Source organism: Marmota flaviventris, chromosome 1 (assembly GCF_047511675.1).
Source record: "Marmota flaviventris isolate mMarFla1 chromosome 1, mMarFla1.hap1, whole genome shotgun sequence".
NCBI lineage: Eukaryota > Metazoa > Chordata > Mammalia > Rodentia > Sciuridae > Marmota > Marmota flaviventris.
This window is the reverse complement of record NC_092498.1, coordinates 174343630-174366601: the sequence shown is the minus strand read 5'-3', so window position 1 is coordinate 174366601 and position 22972 is coordinate 174343630. Positions and strand designations below refer to the sequence as shown.

The following is a 22972-nucleotide window of genomic DNA, read 5'->3' as shown; positions in this document are numbered from 1 at the left end:
GTTGGTTGCCTGCCTTGGCCCTGGGAGATGTTGACACACTTGTTCATTAGGAAACCTAGACAGTGGCTGGGGCAGCCTTCACCAGCACCATCCAGTTCTCACACTGAGGACGAACTCTGCTTCATTTGACACAAAACAGGGAGGTTATGTTGAAGCCAGCAAATTCATTAGGCAGGTATTTCTTGAGAGGCTGCCACAGACTTCACATCACTTCGTTAAGATCTGTCTGGGTTCTGCATGATGTGATATTCTAACCAAGGACTCCAGACCAATCTATGGAACGTAGGGTGAAACAGGATGGTGCAAATAATTAAGTACCAGACAATGGGGCTGTGTCGGTTAGCTACGTCTGCGTAACAAACCACCCCCAAATTCAGTGACTTAAAGCCACAGTTATTTATTCTCATTCAAATGGTTTCAATGAGAATGTGCAAATTGATCTGAGGTTGATAAATCCATGTCACGTTCAGCTGGATGGCTGTACTTCAAACTGTGGGTCTGACTGACCTTGACTGTACTGTACGTTGGGCTCTGATCTATTTCATGCAGCTCACTCTGGGATCCAAACTGAAGGGACAGCAGCTTCCTGGAGGAAGCCTTGATCCTTGATCATGATGGCAACAGAGGTGAGGAGGGTAAGCCTGACCCCTCAAGACTGTGCTTGCATCACATCACAGGTGCCCTGTTGGCCAAAGAAAGAGAAAATGGAAATTTTCTAAATGAAGTTGTAGGGATGTATATTCTGCCCAGAAATCAAGCAGTCACATGGACAAACCCAACATCCATGGGGCCAGGAAAAAAATGATGTCTTGGAGAAGGCAGAAGAGAATGGATCTTATTGAACAATAATCTGATTTACATCTTATATCAGAAAAGTCTGGTGAGGGAAGATTGGAGAATTAGGAGCAAGAAATCGCGTTCCAGGCACTCAGAGAACACAGGAATGAGTTTTTAGCACTTACTCTTTTGGTCATAGTTGCCCCCAAAAAATCAAACCCAAATTCATGTTTAAATCTCATTTTGACCAAACTGAAAAATACACACACACACACACACACACACATGCACGCACGCACACGCACATGCACACACATTCAGGAAACATTCGTAAGGCCAGTTTCTACCTTGGTCTTTGATTCTAGTGCCAGTGCTTGGACTAACTTGCTTGGAGATATCACGTAATAATTATCACCTCAGTTTCCATTAAGAACATTTATGCAGGCCTTTCTGAGAATCAACCCAAGAAGCATTTTCTCATCTAATATAAGAGAGAGATAAAAGACAGGCATTATAAACATTCCCATCTTACAGGTAAGAAAATAGAGGCTTTGAGAGATTCAGACAGAGACATAGAGTCACTTAGGTAGAAGATGGTACAGCTGAACATGCATCCAGGCCAGAGACTGCAAAACCTGCATTCTGAATCCTGTGCTCCGTGGAAAATGCTAGTTGCCCTTGATCTTGAGTTGCATCTGGACTTAAATACACAAGCATTACATGGCACTAAGTGGCTCTCAGTTACTTGGGGGTCAAGCAGATAGGCAGCCTGTAAGATAGAAGCTATCAATGTGTCCATTATACAGACATGAAAACCAAGACCTGAGAGGTCAATAAACTTAGGTAGTTTATAACACACTCTGGTGACAGAAACAGAAGAGTCTGACTGCACAATCCTTCCCCAATGCACCAGCTTCCTCATTTGTAGATGAGGAGTCTCCCCAAGTGATCCTCAGGACTTTTTTCAACTCAGAGTCTAGGTCTCTGCCTCTCCCAGTTGTTTTTCCTCATTTGGGTCAAACTCTCAGTGGGACTGATTGCAGTGCCTTGGGATGTGCACCGCATTTTGTGATTCCCCTGGCCCAGGCCTCTTGAGATCCTTGGCCAGCTGTCTGCAGTGTGGATTCTATTGCACCCTTGTGTCAGCTGCAAGCTTTAAGGTGTCCTGAGACTGATTCCACTTCCAAAGACACAGCTAGTGAGTGAGACAGCCTCCCAGGTTTTTATGGGAATCACAGGTTGCAACTATAATAACCAGATCGAGTTACAAAAGCTATTATGAGAAAACAAGCAGTGTTGGAAATTAAGAGTTGGTTGGCTGAGTCACTGACAGGAGAAAATGAATGAAATACTCTCCCTGCTCTTCAGGGAGCAGTTCGTTTTCTCTGAAGATCCTCACAAACTGGAAAGTACAGATTTTTGGAGGAAGTCAGCTAGGTGATGGAGATGCAGAATTCTTTTTTCTTTTTTTGGTACCTGGGATTGAACTCAGGGGCACTAGGCCACTGAGCCACATCCCCAGCCCTATTTTGTATTTTATTTAGAGACAGGGTCTCACTGAGTGGCTTAGGGCCTCGCTAGATTGCTGAGGCTGGCTTTGAACTCAAGATCCTCCTTCCTCAGCCTCCAGAGCCACTGGGATTACAGGTGTGGGCCACTGTGCCCAGCAAGATGCAGAATTCTTGATGGGAAAGAGAGAGCCACCATGCCCAATGACAACAGCTCACCTCCTTCCACCAGGATAGGACATCTTTAGAGGCCTCACTGTAAGTTCCGCTTCAGAGAAAGAGACACTGTCATTTAAACCCTGTGATGAACCCTGATCTCTGTGATTTTAGCTTCAGACAGGTCCTCCCCACACTACCACGTGACTTAGTTGGGAATTTTTTATTTTCCTGTTGACCACCTGTATTTTTTTTTCCTATGAGTCATCCTTCAATGAATAATGCATGCCAAACTCTCAAAATATCCAGGCTCTGTTCTCTGTTGGACTTCCGGTTTCCTGCCCAGCCATCTGAGGAGCTCAGAAGTCCTCATTCCCCTCCCGCAACCCAAGAAAGAGCTGAACAAGCTGAATCGCAGCAGCTCTTCTGAGATCCATCAGAGAAGTGAGCCCACAAGACAAACCAGCACCAACCGGGAGTTGGACAGGTAGACACAGAGGATCTCCACTGACCCGAGCAGAGGTTGCTGCTGGTGCTTGGTTCCTTTTTCCCAGGATGTTAGCAAAATTTGCTTTCAGCAAAAATTAGAAGACATACTTTATTTTGTTTATTGGTACTAGGGACTGAACCCAGCAACACTTAACCACTGAGCCACATTCCCAGCCCTTTTATTTTTTATTTTGAAACAGGGTCTCTCTAAGTGGCTTAGGGCCTTGCTACTTTTCTGAGGCTAGCCTCGAACCCATGATCCTCCTGCCTCAGCCTCCCCAGCCTCTGGGATTACAGGCATGCGCCACAGCACCTGGCTCCTGCAGGTTTTTATTACTTCTTGGTGTGGTTTTACCTGGCCGTCCTACCTCAGTCTCCCCCACCCTCGTCTCAGTCCTCTCAACCTCTTTTCCCCTTTATTCTTCTTCATAGCAATGGTCAGATGTGTGATATAGGTACAAGACCTGAAGGATCTGGTGATGGGGGTCCAGGGGGGCCCAGAGAAGAACACAACAATGAGGTCTGGGTGGCCAGCAGTTCCTTTGACTAAACTGGGGAAGCCTTCGAAAAACAGAGGCCAGGGAGGAAAGTTCCAGCTGAGGTTTGGACACATCAGTTTCAGATTCCTGGAGTGGAGATGTTCCGGTGGATATGTCAAGGAAGCCAATGGAGGTCTTGGTCTTTCTGCCTCTCAGAAAACCCAGTCTCTGTACCTCAAATGCCTCACTTACATAGGTAAGCGGTGCCTTAGCTTCCTAGTACACCAAAGGCCCCAAATCACAACAGACGCACTGCAGTCCCACAGCGGATCTGTTTGGAGTAGGAGACGGTGCGGTCCAGCTGAAAAGCAAACCAAAAGATTTTAATGCAGTTGCCACCGTGCAATGATTCCCTTTTTCTCTTAGCACCAAGACCTGAACACTTTTGTTCCTAGAAATGACATCTCTCTCTTTGGAAAGCCCACAATTCATTTTAGGAACTGCACAGATTTCACACCCTGCTCACATGAGCCATATACCTTGAATACATGCAAATCCAGTCTTCGGCATGAATTATGGCCTGATGCTGAGCATCACCATGGCAACAAATGACATCGCCCCCTCCCAACGCCCCCAGCACCAACCTGCACAAACCCCAATCCTCCAAGAGTCCCGATGTGTCTAACGTGGCTGTGTTCCTGGCTTACCCAGACATTTGTCAATATCACTCTGTTGTCAAAGGTTTGTGGTGACTGTTTACTGTCATTTGGGGAGGTATATTCCCTTTGTGGCAAGTTATTTTTATTTTTATTTTTATTTTTTTTGTTCGTGGGGAGAAAATTCTAATGGAAATTACTGTGTGTATTTGATTAGCAACATTTGTTGATAACATATGGTCCGAGGAGGCTTCCGCAAATAAGAGGCTTTAAATAGTAAACAGAAATGCACTGCAGCCGAGCAGATGCTCTCTGCAAACACACAGTACGAGGTTGCTTTACACCGTGGATCTCTCTTGGCTTTTCCCTCATTTTCTCGGCAGATCAAAGTGCTCACTTTCAAAGCAGTGGCCCTGTTTGGTAGATTTGCAGAAATAATGTGCTGTGACTTTAAAGGCACCCCCCCACACACACCATGTTGGAATATAAATTATCTGCTACTCATGTTTATTATTTGATATTAATAATGATGTAGTGTGACTCAATGAGTCAGCCTGCTAGAGTAGATCTCAAAGCAACATTTGGACACCATGTGTCTGAAACGTTCTAGTACCTAAGCCCCAATTTATTAATATGCCAGGAATGCTGGAAAGAATTCCATGAAGAATTATGAGCAGCACGTTAGATCCCCCAGGGGGAGCTGTTCTTCCAAGTGCAGGTTTACAGTTGGTCTTTGTAGATGTGCTGGGTGAGCATACTTCTGCTAATGAAAAGAAAATTCTCATTAGTCTTAGCAGATGATCTTACTGGTTTTTTGGCGGGGGGGGGGGGGGGAGAAGGTACTGGAAATTGAGCTCAGGGTCACTTGATCCCTGAGCCCCATCCCCAGCCCTATTTTGTATTTTATTTAGAGACAGGGTCTCACTGAGTTGGTTAGGGCCTCGATTTTGCTGAGGCTGGCTTTGAGCTTGTGATCCTCCTGCCTCAGCGTCCCAAGCTGCTGGGATGACAGGTGTGCACCACCACACCTGGCCTGATTTTACTGTTTATAACAGGATTCTGAAAACTTTTTCTAGAAGGGACCAGACAGGACAGGTTTGGGGGTTATTGGCCATGTGCTGTATGTGGCAGAGACTCAGCCCTCCCGCTGGAATATAAAGATGGGCATAGACAATGAATGAATGAGCTAATGTGAATGTGCTAATAAAACTTTATTGATGGGCATGAAATTTCAAATTTCAGATAATATTCGTAGGTGAGAATGTATCATTTTTATTTGATTATTCTTAGTTGATTCAGCCATTTAAAAAATGTAAAGACCATTCTTGGCTCATGAGCATGGCTATAAGCAGTTAGCCAAACATGACCCCTAAGCCAAAGTTCACCAACTCCTGTCTGTATTCCTAAACCGAACACTTACATTCTTCCATGAATTCTGTGTGTCAGGTATTGAGTTAAACATGGTATGCACAATAGCTCATTCCCAATATATCCTTCCTTCTTTATTTTATTTAATTATTTATATTATTTTATTTATCTACTTTGGCCCCAGGGATTAAACTCAGGGGTGCTTAACCACTGAACCATATCCCCAGCCCTATTTTGTATTTTATTTAGAGACAGGTCCTCACTGAGTTGCTTAGGGCCTTGCTAAGTTGCTGAGTCTGGCTTTGAACTTGCAATCCTCCTGCCTCAGCCTCCCAGGCTGCTGGGATTACAGGTGTGCACCACTGCATCCAACATATCCTTTCTTCTTAACCCCAGTTTAAGATGTAAAAACTGGGAGAAGAAGGACGACGGCAGAATAGAGGGGTCACTTCCTTGGTGGCTCCATGCCATGAACCAAGAAGAGCATACAAACCTAACGAATGAAATGGAAAATTAAATACAAGAGGCCTAAAGGACCCCAAATATACAAAATTACAACAGATCCACACCAAAGCACATTATAATGAAAATGCCTAACATATGGAATAAGGATAGAATTTTAAATAAGGATAGAGAGAGAAAAATACCAGATTACATATAGGGGAAAACCAATATGGATCTCAGCCTATTTCTCAACCCAGACCCTCAAAGCTAGGAGGTCTTGGAATAACGTACAACAAGCTTTTAAAGAAAAATGGATGCCAACCAAGAATTCTGTATCCAGCAAAATTAAGCTTCAGATTTGGAGACAAAATAAAAACCTTCCATGATAAACAAACATTAAAAGAATTTACTAGAGAGCTTGCACTATATAACATTCTCAACAAAGTATTCTATGAAGATGAAATGAAAAAAAAAAGTGAAAACAAGCAAAGGAGAAACTAATTCAAGTTAAAAAGCAGCAATAAACCAAAATAACTGGGAATACAAATCATATCTCAATAATAACCTTGAACATATATGGCCCAAACTCATCAAGCAAAAGACATAGACTAGCAAATTGGATTAAAAAACAAGATCCAACAATATGCTATCTCCAAGAAACTCACCTCATAGGCAAAGATATCCATAGACTGAAGGTGAAAGGATGGGGAAAAAACGTATCACTCACATGGACCATGTAAACAAGCAGGGGTTTCCATCCTCATATCAGATAAAGTGAACTTCCAGCCAAAGTTAATCAGAAGGAACAAAGAAGGAAATTTAATACTGTCTAAAGGAATCATCCATCAACAAGATATAATAATCATAAATATCTATGCCCCAAACAATGAAGCAGCTACATACATCAAACAACCCCTTCTCAATTTCAAGAATCAAATAGACCACACCACAATAATACCGGATGTCTTTAACACACCTCTCTAACCACTGGTTAGATGCTCCAAACAAAAACAAACAAACAAACTATGAAACTATATAATACAATCAATAATTTAGACTTTACAGACATATATGGAGTATTTCATTCATCAATGAGCAAATATACCTTCTTCTCATCAGCACACAGATCCTTCTCAAAAATACAACATTTCCTATGCCACAAAGCAACTCTTAACAAATACCAAAAAAAAAAGAGATAATACCCTGCATTCTAACAGATGATAATAGAATGAAATTAGATTAAATTGGATTAAAGAACACAGCACCCTTCATGTTCAAAACACTAGAAAAACTAGGGCTAGTAAGAACATACCTCAACATTGTAAAAGCTATATATGCTAAATCCAAGGCCAGCATCATTCTAAATGGAGAAAAATTGAAAGCATTCCCTCTAAGAACTGGAACAAAACAGGGATGCCCTCTTTTACAACTTTTATTCAACATTATCCTTGAAACTCTAGCCAGAGCAATTAGAAGAAAAAAATTAAAGGGATATGAATATGAAAACAAGAACTCAAACTATCACTATTTGCTGATGATATTATTCTATATTTAGGAAACACAAAAAGTTCCACCAGAAAAATTCTAGAACTAATAAATTCAGCAAAGTAGGAGGATATAAAATTAACACCCATAAATCAAACATGTTCCTATACATCAGCGATAAATCCACTGAAAGAAAAATTAGGAATAATACCCCACCCACAATAGCCTCAAAAAAATAAAATATTTGGGATTCAATCTAATAAAAGATATGAAATACCTCTACAGTGAAAACTACAGAACACTAAAGAAAGAAATTAAAGGAGACCTTAGAAGATGAAAATATCTCCCATGCTCTTGGATAGGCAGAATTAACATTGTCAAAATGACCATACTACCAAAAGCGTCATACAGATTTAATGCAATTCCTATTAAAATCCCAATGACATTCTTCATAGAAATAGAAAAGGCAATCATGAAATTCATTGAGAAAAATAAGAGACTCAGAATAGCCAAAGCAATCCTTAGCAAGAAAAGTAAAGCAGGAAGCATCACAATACCAGACATTAAATTATCCTACAGAGCTATAGTAACAAAAATGGCATGGTATTGGCACCAAAACAGACACATAGACCAATGGTACAGAATAGGAAACCCAGGGACAAATCCACATAAATACAGTTATCTCATTCCAGAAAAAGACACCAAGAACATACATTGGTTAAAGATAGCCTCTTTAACAAATGGTGCTGGGAAAACTGGCAATCCATATGTAGCAAAATGAAATTAAACCCCTATCACTTGCCCGGTATAAAACTCAACTCAAAGTGGATCAAGGACTTAGGCACTAGATTGAGACCCTGTGCCTAATGGAGGAAAAAGTAGACCCAAATCTCCATCATGTCAGCTTAGGAAATCACTTCCTTAACAAGACTCTTAAAGCACAAGAAGTAAAATCAAGAATCAATAAATGGAATGAAATCAAACTAAAAAGCTTTTCCACAGCAAAGGAAACAATCAAGAACGTGAAGAGAGAGCCTACAGAATGGGAGAAGATCTTTACCATATGCACCTCAGATAAAGCATTAATCTCCAGGATATATAAAGAACTCAAAAAAACTCAACACAAAAAAAAAAGCAAAACAAAAAACCCAATCAATAAATGGGCTAAGAAACTGAACAGGAACTTCACAGAAGAAATACAGTCAATCAACAGATATATGAAAAAGTGTTCAACATCTCTAGCAATGGGAGAAATGCAAATCAAAACTACACTAAGATTTCATCCTGTCAGAATGGCAATCATCAAGAATACAAGCAACAATAAATGTTGTTGAGGATGTGGGGAAAAGGTTCACTCCTACATTGCTGGTGGGATTACAAATTAGTGCAACCACTATGGAAAGCAGTATGGAGATTCCTCAGAAAACTAGGAATGGCACCACCATTTGACCCAGCTATCCTACTCCTAGGTTTATATCCAAAGGACTTAAAATCAGCACATATAGTGACACAGCCACATCAGTGTTTATAGCAGCTCAATTCACAATAGCTAAGCTATGGAACCAACCTAGATACCCTTCAACAGATGAATGGATAAAGAAAATGTGGTATATATACACAATGGAATATTTACTCAATCTTAAAGAAGAATGAAATGATGGCATTTACTGGTAAGGAGATGGAGCTGGAGATTATCACACTAAGCAAAATAAGCCAATAAAAAGAACCAAAGGCCAAATGTTTTCTCTGATAGGTGGATGCCAATTCATAAGAGGATGGCTAGGGAAAAATAGAGGGACTTTGGCTTAGAGAAGGGGAGTGAAGGGAGGGGAGTTAATATGGGGTAGGAAGGATGGTAGAATGGATCGGACATTACCCTATGTGCATTTATGATTACATGACCATGGTAACTCTACATGATGTACAACACGAAGAATGAGATGTTAAACTCCATTTATGTATGATGTGTCAAAGTGCATTCTACTGTCATGTGAAACTAACTAGAACAAATAAAATAAACAAATTTTAAAAATGTGTAAAACCTGAGGCTCACTATCTTTTAAGTGTTACCACTATCTACACATGGGATCTCCCAAAGTGGAATGTCATAAACATGAGGACCCTTTTGGACCTGCAAGACTACCTCATAGAGTAATTTGCTCATGGTAGACATTAAGAAAAGACTTCTTCAATGAAAAGCTCATTAGAGGCTTAACCCCTAAGCAACAGAAGTTAGAGTGTCTGTCATCTAAGGCCATGTGGTACTTGTAGTCCACTGTGCTATTCATCTATTTAGTCTCCAAATTTTTACAAAAATTATTTATTTAGAATAGACACATCTTAATACACACACCTTGGTATTTGGAGGTACCACGTGGGTGGGCATTTCCATGGTCTTTGCTTATGTTCTTGTGTGTGGAAAGACCAGATGTCAGAACAATAGCTCATTGTATGACCTGGTAGCATTTCCTAGCATTGGAGCTATTGGTATCCACAGAGCTGCGGGCCTTTGGCCTCATGAGACAACCATTGTCTGAGCTCAAAGGCTCATCCCTGGCTCCTCAGAGAGCGGTCACATTCAGAGCATTCACTGCATGCACTCCAAAGACTTGGGCTGATCCTAACAAATATCAAGTCTTCAAGGAGATAGAAGTACTCTGTTGAAGGAATCGGTCACATCCTTGGTTATCCCATCTCTCCGCCAGCCCCTGAATTTTGTGACATGGATATTCTGAATTTATTACTAAATAAATATTTATTGTGTGTCAGGCCCTGTGCAGAGTACAGGGTTTTAAGAAAATTATTTCTACCCCAAGGTATTCACCCTGGAGAGAAGGAGACAGATGAATGCACAGATCATTGCCAAACCATACTTGAATACTGTGTTGGGAGTTACCTAGAGCATAAAAAGGCCTATGGTTCAATGCATCGACTTTGAGATTAGAAATTCTGATTTCAAAGCCCAGTTCCTGAAATCCGGGCCCAGTTATTTAACCTTCTCAAACCCAAGTCTTTCTATTTGTAAAGGGGGGATAAAAAGGAATGTATTTTGTTGACCTGTCAGAAAGATTAAATGAGATAATCCATGATAAACCCTAATCCCAGAGTCTGGCAAACCATAAGCACTCAATAATTGGTGGCCATTTTTAACATCTTTATAAGCTTCCCATAAAGAGGCAGATATGATAGAAACATAGAAGAAGGAGACCTAACCCATTTTACTTTTTCTACCTTGTGTTCAGAGAAAAGTTAGCTACCTGTTCCAGCCTGGGCTTGCAATAAACATTATCAACTGCTAATCTTCTCAAATCAAAATGCAATCCTATATGGGTGCCATGGCCCACACCTGTAGTCCCAGTGGCTCAGGAGGCTGAAGCAGGAGGATGGTGAGTTCAAAGCCAGTCTAGCAACTTAGGGAGGTGCTAAGCAACTCAGTGAGACCCTGTCTTTAAATAAAATACTAAAAAGGGCTGGGGGTGTGGCTCAGTGGTTAAGTGCCTTTGGTTTAATCCCTGGTACCAAAAAAAAAAATTGCAATTGCCTTCCAATCCTGGAAAATTTTCACTAAAAGAGAAATTCATCTTCGTGGCTACAGCAAGAGGAAAGAGATGGGCAGAGAAACAAGCAGCATTGAGAAATAGATCATTTATTCATGTGTGGTCCCACCAAAGACCAAGGTTTCTGATGCTTCCTTCCCTGGCTAATTTGTCTACGACCAATGTTGCACTCTATAAGGTGTATTGAACATGGGAAATAAATCCACAGTTAGAAGTCAGAGTGGCCCCGAGTCCCGGCAATCTTAAACAGAAACTGCTATTCACTGCAAAGACAAAAAGGACCCAGGGTGGCAGTGTGGTGACAGTCTCAGAACGTGAAATCAGGCTGCCATTCACTCCCTGTGTGTGACCTGGGGCACACTCCCTAGACTCTGTGAGCCTCAGTGGACGTCTCATAGACTGCTAAGAGGGTTGCAAAAGACGTAATGTACCCATGACTGTAGACACTAGAGATAAGTATCTGTGCCTTGAACACAGTAATCTGGATAGATCCTTGCTGTCTTACTATTTAAAAAGAAAAAAGAAATCCAGGTCTCTCTGTAGCTAGAACAGACAAAGAATGGACATTTTTCTGACTTTTTCCTCTAAAGGGAGAGGGACAGAAAAGGATAATTAAGCCTGGCAGATTCTCCCAAGAATCATTGACACAAAGGAGCCAGAAATGGCTTCCACAGAAGCCAATGACCAGCTAGGAGCAAACAATTCCCACTTTCATGGCCGATGTTGGTCCAGGCTAACCAGTGGGGTGGCATCTGGCTCAGAGCTGGGTTTATGGGCATGCAACCACACAGCTGCACCAGTTATAAGGGACCCACATCTGGTTTGTTGCCATCTTGCAATTCTTTTTTTTTTTTTCCACATTGCAATTCTTGCTAATGGTATCTCTGAAGGTATGTTCGTAAGTAACATCCAGTGATAATGAAGCATGCGTTTGAGCGGAGGAAAAGAATCTTTCATAGCATTTTTTTTTTCATGTGTTTTTACTTTGCACAGGGCCCCAAAGATTACATAGCCTGTCCTGATTAGGCTAGAGGGTCTCCTTATGTCGGCTTCCCTGGGCCAGCTCACTATGTCTAAGTCTGATAGATAATTTGGGTGAACCAAGGCTCGTGGCAGAAAGACAAAAATATTGCTGCAGACCTGGTAGAAAGGAAAAGTGACTTGGTGTCAGGTTGCAGGAGGCTGTCAGGTAACTTCCGGTGGCTTGAATTCTGTCCAGTGGGCAGGACCTCAGTAGCCTTGCATTACCCTGGAGTCTGAGTCACGTTACATTTACCTGCCTAAGGAGCAGAGCATGCTTGGGTGGCAACAGGACTTCAGGCAAAGTGCTCAGCAGGCCAGGAGATCCTTACAAACCAGGCCAAAGACAGTATCATGAGGATACAGGGTGGTATGCCCCCTGGGACACTGGACTTCTGTCACGTGTATGGCGTAGTGTAAAGCTTCTCATTCCAGAACTCTTTTGGCTTCCAGGGGCATGTTTTCTCATCCCCAGGACCCAGTGTGATGAAGGCTCAAAGAGACTGATAGTCTAATTAATCACAAATAATAAATGAATAGTCACTTTGTCATCAATACTGCTGATCACTAGTAAGGCTTATCACTGACAATTATGACAATAATATCAGTAAGAACTATAACTTGGGAATTAAGAGATTTGCCTTTTTCTCCAGTTCGGTCACGATTCCCTGGAATAAAACAGACCTTGCGTTTCTCTTTAGTTTTCTCACCTGTCATAGGGCAGCTGTCGTAATTGCATTTACCTGTGTAGTAGGAATGTCAGTGTCCATCTTGCTTTATTTGTGTGGGGTTCAACACTTAAGACGTGCTGGACAAACATGTATTAGATAGATGACACAAATGTAAATGACACCTGCTTTATTCAAGCACACAGTTAATTTGGGTAAAGAAGGTAGCCAAAATTTGTTGGTTTCTCCACTTGTTCTGAGCCTTTACAACTACTCTGTGAACTGAGCTTATTTTATAGCTGAGGAACTTGAAGTACAGGAATGTTAATTCACTTGTCCCAGATACCCAAGTTTACATTGTAACTAAGCCAAGGTTTGAGCTAAAGATGTCCGGTTCAAAAGCTTGTTATGTGACCTTAGCTAGAACAGAGGTCCCCTTCTCTTAGGGACGTGCTGCAGAATCTGACAAACCATCAGTAGGAGTTTCTGTCTGTACTTGAGCCACTCTGCGGCTGGGCTTGGAACCTGTCTCTCTGTTCAGTCTTGGGCCCGCCTCCGTGTCTGCTCCCAGTTGCCATTGTGACTGTTGTGGTTTCTCATTGGGGCACCTGGCTCCCCACAGTCTGAGGCTCACTTGCTGACTCCCCATAGACACTCTCTGTCTTTTAGTTCAGTCAATGGAATCAACTTGGTGGAGTGCAACAGTGAGACTAGGAGTTAGGTTTCCACAGTTGACACAGGAAGAGATACAAACAACCAACAAGCACAGGGTAAGATATCAAGCTCACTAGTCGCCAAAGAAATACCATGAACCTAATAATGACAAAACAGGGCAGAAGATAGGTGAGGAATGACGCCAGGGTGGGCCAGGAGGAGACCCTTTGATTAGTGCTCTCACACCCAGATGGAGAAGATAGTCACTGCCTTCCTGGAAAGGTTTTTGGAAACAGGTATCCCAAGACTTGACAGTGTCTATGTATGCGCACAGTTCCTGCGATATCGTAAGAGCTCTGAACGTTTGCTGGTGAATGAAGAGATGTCTCTCTTCTGGGTCTGTATCCCAAAGAAATAATTAGTGATAAAATCAAAAGCTAATATCCAACTGAATTTCAATGAAAGAACCAGGGTTAAAAAGAAAAAAAACTATAATGTATCCATAGGTGTGATATTATGATGTCATTTAAATAATGTTTTAATAAATATTTTACAATATAGAAATTATTTTAATGAGGGGAAGTGAAAAAGTTCCATATAAAATGTAGCTCTACTCTTTCCTAGTTCTGTAAATGAATATACATTTTGCATCATTTATTCATTCAGCAAACATTTATCACATCTCCTATGTGTCAGGCACTGTGCTGAGTTCTGAGTATTCAATATGCACCAAACATATATGGTCCCTGCAGTCCTAGAGCTTACAGAGTATGCACGGGTTCTGCTATTAAACTATCACACAAGTTAAGCAGACCCAATGATTGCTAGAATGTGAAATGAGAAATTGTTACAGAAAAGCATGGCACTGGAAAGAGACAAATGGCCCTTGGAGATGCAGAAGAGCAAGGCTTATTTAGCATGGGTACTGGCTCAGCCGAGTCTTCTCCAAAGGCTGAGCACCACCCATTTTTATGGGGAGGGGTACCAGGGATGGAACTCAGGGGCACTTGACCACTGAGCCCCATCCCCAGCCCTTTTTTGTACTTTATTTAGAGACAGGGTCTCACTGAGTTGCTTAGGGCCTTGCTTTTGCTGAGGCTGGCTTTGAACTTGCTATCCTCCTGCCTCAGCCTCCCAGGCTGTTGGGATTACAGGCATGTGACACCACACCCAGTGAGCACCACCCTTTGCTCCCACTATCTTTTATACAGTACAGACTTCCAGGTTTCAAGACTTTCTCATGCAAGGAGCCTGATCCCTCTGCCTTTCTCTGGTTCCTTCCACAGCTGCTGAGCAAGTGTGATTACAGAAGCAAACTAGCAGGTTGCAGCTACTAACAGAGATAAAAAAGAAACATCTTAGGAAGGAATTTATGCTTCAAAATGAAACAGTATGCTAAAGGGTTTCAATCTGGAACCAATTTAGATTGACAGATACACAGACATCCAAGGTGACATGTTGGCTGAGCCTCAGAGAGGTAGCCAAGTGAAGGGTAGGGTAGAGAGAGACATTCCCAACTGAGGGGGCCACACATGTCATGGGCCTGAGGCAGAAGAATCAGAAGCCTGTAAAAATGGAGTGGATGACTGGGAGGTCCTAGTGCGGGTCTGGATTGTAAACCACGTGCAGAGGCATGGAAGGGTTTAGGGCAAGGGCTCAGTGCTCTCTAGCTACCACTCCCAGAAGGTCTCTCTAACTGCAGATACAGAATGAGTGAAGGTGAATTCTCTGTCTGACAATGATGGGAAAATGAAGAGGCACCTATGTGGGGCCTTCAGAGACTCATGGGAGCCAAGCCCCGCACTCCATCCCATTTCCTGGTAAACCAGGCTGAGATGCAGATCCTCACACACAGAGCAGGGATTGTCAGTTCCACATTCTTATCTTTGAACTTTCCATCCCTCTTTCAAGTTAACAGGATAGATCTCCATTCATTCCATTTTGGTGTGGAGGGGTGCTACTGGGGATAGAACCCAGGGGTGCTCCACCACTGAACTAAATCCCTAGTCCTTTTTATTTTTTTATTTTAAGATAGAGTCTCATTACATGGCTGAGGCTGGCCTCTAACCTGTGATACTCCTTTCTCGGCCTCTAGAGTCACTGGAATTACAGGCTGTGTCACCATACCCAGTCACTTGTTTCTTTTTTAAACTCATCTCCAAGTGCCAGTGGAAATGGGGCTCCCACCTCCCCAAAGTCACATTTACAATGAGACTTTGGCTAAAGTGAAGCCTCATCTCAAAATTTAAAACTTTAGTTTCCAAGGACTAGAGATCCAGAAGATGAAAGAAAGTTTTAATAGATGCCCTGGAATAATGTGTAGCTGTAGCAAATACATGGGGGAAAGTTCTCACCAACTTGATTTCATGCTCATTCCAAGTGATTCCTTACCGTGCTCTGTGAAGACCCTGGAGAGTTTCTAAGTATCTGTCTTTGCCTTTGCCTAATAAGTTAACTAATGCTTTGTCTCTCTGGTAGCTTTGGGGAGGATGGCAGGAGGGTGTGACGGCCATCCTGCATTTACTCAGCCTAAGGAAAGAAGGAAGATTCCACACTGACCTCTCTGATTCTTTGTCCACAGCTGGGGCACCCAGGGTGACTTCTCCACGACCCACGCACTGCCCGCGGTGAAGGTGAAGCTGTTCACAGAGAGCACAGGTGTCCTGGCCTTGGAGGACAAGGAGCTCGGGCGGGTAAGTGCTCCTGTCATAAGAGGTATCCAAAAGAGCTCCACAGAATTGGCGTTCTGGCTGTGTATCCAACACATAGGTCGCCAAGAAGCAGCACTGCCAAGTTCTGAGAGGCCCAGCTTTGGGATTGAAAATCCTAGCCTCTACTCTACATGAGCTGTGTGACCTTGGGCAGGTCCCTCAACCTCTCTGAACCTCAGGTGGTTCTCCTCTATAAACCTGAACTAACAAGAGTATGCATTGGAGAAGATAAAGAAGGGATTCTCAACATCATTGGGCCCAGCCACCCTTTATAAGCAAAAATTTGTAATGCCCTTGACTATCATCATATACAATTCTCAGATTATAGCTATATACTCATTTAACAATGTTAACATTAACATAATGGCATAAAAGCAGGGGAAGGGGGACAAATTAGTAGTAAACAAAAATTCAAAGTGAAGCCAGGTGTGGTGCACACACCTGTAATCCCAGAGGCTCAGGAGGTTGAGGCAGGAGGATCACAAGTTCAAAACCAGCCTCAGCAACTTAGTGAGGCTCTAAGCAACTCAGTGAGAGCCTGTCTCTAAATAAAATACGAAAAGGGCTGGGGATGGGGCTCAGTGGCCAAGAGCCCCTGGGTTTAATTCCCAGTACCTCCCCAAAAAATTTCAAAATGAAAATACTCTAGTCCTTAAGAAGCAGTAGTTTGCTTGACCCCACCTGGAGAGTCACCGTGAAGGTGACAGCTACCAAGTCCACTATGGAGTGGTGCTGAGCACCAGTAAACTGATTGAATGCAGTGGTGAGCAACTCCAGGCAAAATGTCCCTCATTTCGCTGGCAATATGCCAAACGTGCTTTGATTTGAAGTATCGGAGGCAGAATGTAGACTGAGTTTCTTGTAAGCAGTTTTTTCCATCCCTGTTCATATCTGATGGCAGTATTCAAAAGTCAGGTGGGACACAGGCCAGCTCCTCCTTCCAGAGGAGCATCTCACTCCTCCCTGAATGTTGAACAGGCCCCACCCATTCAATGCCAGCCTCATTTATTTTGTCAACCAAACTGTCCTACAATGTTCTGAAACATCCCCAAGAGGTGGTACCAACCCGCTTGGGGACCACTGGGATCCTAGAGACACCTCTCTTTTCATCCCGCCTTTTGATCTGCACCGAGCAGCAGCCAATACTTTCAGATGTTGGATTTGTCACTTGCTGGCTTAATTTGTTCCATCACCCCACATGGCTTCTTCCGAGTCTTCCAGAGGCATAGATGCCTTCCCTGAGTAAATGCCAGTCTCTGGAGAGCCCTCTCCTGACTGCCATCTGCACCACAGCATCCCTCTGCCCACCTTCTCCACTGATGAGACAGAAAGGGGGAACTCAGAAATCTTGGTCTCTGTCTCCCCCAGTGAATTCTAAAAGCTCCTTGGGAATAGGAACGTAAACTATTTTGTTCTCCACCCAATACCCAGTGTGCAGCAGAGAGACTTTCAATGATTTGTTTCTTTGTTTATACTTTCAATGATTTGTTTCTTTGTTATTTTGTATTGGGCTGCCATAACAAAATACCACAGACTGGATGGCTTGACCCAGGGAGATGTAATCTCTCACAGTTCTGGAATCCAGAGCATCCTAAATCAAGAGTCAGGAAGGGGCAGGTGCCGTGGCTCAAGTCTGTCATCCCAACAGCTCTGGAGGCTGAGGCAGGAGGATTGAAGGTTCAAAGCCAGCCTCAGCAACTTATCGAGCTTGTAAGCAACTCAGTGAGGCCCTGTCTCTAAATAAAATACAAAACAGGGCTGGGGGTGGGGCTCAGTGGTTGAGTGCTCCTGGGTTCAATCCCCAGCACCCCCCAAAAAGAGGAAGTTTCTCTTTCTGGGAAGCGTTCATTTTTCTGGATTATAGATGGGCACCTTCTCCCTGTGTGGGAGATGGGACACATCTTCTTTTTATAAATAGGTCACCAATCCTTCAGATTATGACCCCATCCTTATGACCTTGTTGAGCTTTTTTTTTTTTTTTTTTTTCTATTGGCACTGGGGATTGAACCCAGGGGCACTTAACCAGTGAGCCTCATCCCCAGGTTTTTTTTAAAAAATATATTTTATTATTTTATTTAGAGACAGAGTCTCACTGAGTTGCTTAGGGCCTCACTAAATTGCTAAGGCTGGCTTTGAACTCTCGATCCTCCTGCCTCAGCCTCCCAAGCTGCTGGGATTACAGGCGTGTGCCACTGTGCCCGGCTTCATTTAGCTTCATTTATCTGTATCTCCAGATACAGACATGTTGGTGGTTACATATCTTCAATATATGAAATTTAGGGGAAACGATTTAGGGTTCATTCATATTGGTTGGCTGCATAATCCCTCCTGAAGGCATCCTCTCTGCATCTCTGGTCTATCATCTAGAGAAAGGTGGGCACCCCCAGATGCACGTGGCACACACACCTGGCGGGACCAGCCAGACCTCACTTCCTGTGCTTTCCTTTTCCTTCCCTTTGTGTCTGTGATTTTTCCTTCCTTTCATCTCTAGGTTTTCCCTGGAATCATATTTCTAAAACACAGATCACAGACGGAGGCCAAACAAAAAGTAAATAAGGCTAAGAGCAGAAACAGTGTCCCTCCCCAGAAAGGAGGGGACTGAAAGAAAGGGCTTAGCTGTTTCCTTTGAGCAGTGACAGGTGTTCACTTCTGTCCGTGGGGACACAGAGCGGGAGAAGCAGGCTGTCTTTGTCTTTTCCTTCTCTTTTCTCATGAAGGCAGATGTCAAAAATCAGGAGACTCTCAGGATCCAGCCTATGGGTGTTGGCAGAGAGGCATGGAACTGTCCAGTTCAGGGAGACTCCCCTTGGGTCCCCAGATGGGCTGCACAGAACACAGGGTGCCCAGGAAATGGTCTACAAATGCAGCAATACAGGTGATACAGGCACTTTCCTGATTCCCCATCATGTCCTCTCAGGAGAGTTTAAGCCATGAGTTCTTCAAATTCTTTGTAGTATAGATGGGAGAACTGATTCCTGTGGGAGGCGAGGGGCCCCCAGAGCCCCCAGGTCAGGGAGGGGCCTGTGCATCCTCCACGCCCCACAGGCCAGGCTCAGCCCCTCAGGGACCCTTCACAAGTGTGCCCACCGAGGCAGGGACTTCTCCCCAGTCTCACTGGTGCAGAGAAGCACAGGAGTCCCGGGGGGGTTAAGTAGCTGACGAGGAATGGAGGCAGCTCAACTCCAGGGCACCTTCCCTACGCCACACTGACGCTCTGCAGTGGTGAAGCCCTAGGCTCTGCGGTGGCCGAGGCCACGAGCTTGCCCCGGACCACACGGCCACTTGTTCCTGAATGATTGACACTTGCTTCACGCCTAAGAAACGTCCACCATCTTCATGGGGCTGGCCTGCCTGCCTCCTCCTGCTGGCTGGGCACCCTCTGCCACCGGCACCTGGACAGGTCAGATGAGCCAAGTGCTTCTCCTCCCCAGGGGCTGGCCCTCTGCCTGAAAAACTCTTCCCCACCTCCCAGGCCTTCCAAAGCCACACACGATCTCTCTGAGCAAATGCCAGTCCTCACCGCCATGGACCTTGGGCACCACGGCAGCCCTCTGCCCACATCCTCCACTGGACTGATCCCCAATGAGACCGGGAGGGAGAGCTGACCCCGCTGGACTGAGAAAGCTCCATGGGGAGACAGCAGTGCTGTCTTTTTTTTGAGGGGTGGGATACTAGGGATTGAACTCAGGGACACCCAACCACTGAGCCACATCCCCAGCCCTATTTTGTATTTTATTTAGAGACAGGGTCTCACTGAGTTGCTCAGGGCCTCGCTTATGCTGAGGCTGGCTTTGAACTTACAATCCTCCTGCCTCAGCCTCTGCCTCAGCCTCCAGAGCTGCTGGGATTACAGGCATGTGCCACCTGTGTGGCATTGCTGTCTTTTTTTAGGTGAGGTTACTCTGGGTACCCTATGGGAGAGTGCTTCTGTGTGCTGATTCTATCAAGTGGTAGCAGAATTACATTGCAAATCCAAGTGATCCATTCAACCATTTTTAGTCTGTTTCTTCTTTGCTAACTATTTTAATTGAAGAAATAATCCATGCAGATGGTTTAAAAATAATAAAAATGGATACTAGTGGAAACTAATGATCCCTGTTTTGGTCAGCTTCTTCGCTACTGTCACTAAAGGACCCAACCAGAACAGTTTTAGAGGAGGAAAAGTTTATTTGAAGGCTCACAGTGTCTCTCAGTCCCTAGGCAGCAGACTCCACTCCTCGGGACTCAAGGGGAGGCAGGACATCATGGAGGAAGAGTGTGGTGGAGGGAAGCAGCTCACATGGTGATCAGGAAGCAGAAAGAGACTCCACTCTCCAGAGACAAATAGAGACCCCAAAGCCACGCCCCAATGCCCCCTCCTCCAGCCACACCCACCTGCCTCCAGCCACCACCCAGTTAATCCCATCAGGGGTTCATTCACTGGTTGGGTTAAGGCTCTCACCACCCAGTCATTTCTCCTCTGGACCTTCCTGCACTGTCTTACACATGAACTTTTCTGGGTCATCTCAAATACAAACCATAACAGTTTCTTTCACCTTGACCAGATACCACAATGAAAATGTTTTTTGCAATGAAAATGAAAAATTTTTTTTTGCAATTCCTGGCATATTCTTCCCAAAATATTATCTGCACATACATTCATAGCATGTGTGTGTGTGCATTCCTCTATTTAAGAACAGAAAGCACAACTGAAAGTTACTTTATAACTACTGCCCTATCCATCAGTTGGAACATCAGCATATTTGGAAATGAGTCCATTGCAACCCATAGTGACCCAGTTCTTTTTTATATGGCTGTATAGTATTCCACTGTGCAGATATATTTCATTCAATACATCTTCTGTTGATGAATTTTTAGATTATTTCATCTTTGGGTGCATAAAGAATGCTTTGGTGTGTAGCCTCAAATTTATTTATTTTTTCTTGCATATGCCTACAAGATGAATTTCAAAAGAAATATTTTGCTGAACACAATTTGAATTTAACAGTTACTGCCAAACTGTCCATATGCCATTTTATACCTCCACAAAAGGCATGAGAGAGTGCCTGTTTCCCCATACCCAAGCCAACACTGCAATGTTATCAAACTTTTTTTTCCACAAATATGATTGCAGGCCTGCTGTGCCTAATCATTAGTGCCGTGTGCCGAGTAAGCAGGGATAAAAGCAAGCAAAAATCATTAGCCTCTCAGAGCTCACAGGGCACAGGCATAAAATCCAGAAATTTCTGTGCAGTGTGGTAAGTGGGCAGAAGTCAGTCTGAGGAGCAGGGATGCCTTTCCCAGGGCGTGCAAACAGGTAGGGAGAGAGATCCAGGCTCAGCTGTGGAAATCAGCCAGGTGAGGGCCCAGAGTAAAGCAGTCCCCAGCCGGTTCCACTACATGCCCAGGTGACTAGGAGAAGCTGCAGCTGGCTGGGGTGCAGCCTACTGCAGGGGGGCTGTGGTCGCCATACCAGCCACCCCACATCAAAGCCCAGCACACATGGGCCTTGGCTGAGATGACAAAGTGCTTGATTAGCAGCCTGGAATGTGCAGATGAGGTGTCTGATCTGCCCAGGGCTCCCATGCCCCCAGAAGGACCCTCATCACTCAACAGGGCTGACGCTTATACAGGGGCGGTCAAGGGTGGGGACCCAGATGCAAGAGAACCGCAGTGACCTCATCTCTCCACCCACTCTGCAGAAGAGGTCTCCCCAGGGAGTGACCACAGGGAGGGGAAGGAGGTCACTGTGGAGCGACCAGGAATGAGCGGCAGCCATTTGCATCTTAAATGGACACCATATTGCTGGTGGGACACGCGCCCAGGATCCATATGGTGGGAGGCTTGTTAATGAGCTCCGGGTGCCCAGGGTACCGCTCCTGTCCTACTTTGCCAAGTGGGAAGGAGCAGAGAAGCCAGCCAAGGACCTTTCCTGCTGCCTGCCTGGGTTGCTCCCACCAGCCCTTCCCTGCCACTCATTACCTCCCAACCTGGCCACTCCTGGGCCAAACTAGCTCAGGACAGGGGGCCAGCTTCACTGGGTCCAGCAGCTCCCTCTTCCCATCTCCAAAAGTGTCAGGACTCCAGATCTGGAATGCATTGTAGGGTGACAGGTGGGCATCCTTAAGGGAAGGGAGAGGTCTTCCCAATGCCATGACACCCCGAGTTCCTCTTCATTTCCATCATTTGTCCTATGACATATTGGCCCGGAGAGGTTTGCTAGTGCCAGTTTTGTGAACTTAGACACTTACACATAGTTGTCCAATTAACCCTCACAGAATGATCAAAAGGCCTAAAAAGATCACAAGCAGGGGATTCTGATTTGAAGGTGACACTAGTAATGCAAGTTTAGGAAAAATAAAAAAGATGCCAGAGTCACCACCCAGATTCAGCCTGCAGGGCATGACCAGGGAGGACAGGCTGTCCGTCAGGATGGTATGACAGTATTTAGAAGACTCCCAGAACTATAGGGATTTACTCTATTGGGTTTACACCCAGTGTCATTAACAATGCACCTTGCCCTAAATAGAGATGATCCCTTAAAATATAGCTCACCATAGAACATGGCCACAATGACCAGCAATGATCACTCAGTACCTGGGGCCTGGTTCCAGGACCCCCTGCAGATACCAGAATCTTTGAATGCTCAGGTCTCCTGTGTAAAATGTGTGCTGCTTGCATATCCCCTACTTTTCATCTGCTTTAAACCATCTATTACTTATATTACCTAATTGTTTTAGTCAGCTTTTTAGCTGCTGTGACTAAAGGATCTGACCAGAACAACTGTAGAGGAGGAAAGGTTTATTTGATGGCTCACAGTTTCAGAGGTCTCAGTCCATAGACAGCAGGCTCCACTAGGCTCCACTCCTCGGGCTCGAGGGGAGGCAGGACATCATGGAGGAAGAGTGTGGTGGAGGGAAGCAGCTCATATGGTGATCAGGAAGCAGAGAGAGACTCCACTCTCCAGAGACAAATAGAGACCCCAAAGCCACGCCCCCAATGCCCCCCCTCCAGCCACACC

The 22972-nt window shown here is 44.3% G+C and overlaps 1 protein-coding gene across 3 annotated transcripts in view; it reads left to right on the top strand.

The window, feature by feature from the left end:
* Positions 1 to 22972, top strand: part of LOC114105005 (calcium-dependent secretion activator 1) — a 471729-nt gene that overhangs the window by 255911 nt on the left and 192846 nt on the right. For all 3 annotated transcript variants that reach the window (XM_034637086.2, XM_034637078.2, XM_034637084.2), the window contains exon 7: positions 15843 to 15954. In XM_034637086.2, coding sequence (XP_034492977.1) covers positions 15843 to 15954 — 112 coding nt within the window. The remainder of the gene's footprint in view (positions 1 to 15842; positions 15955 to 22972) is intronic.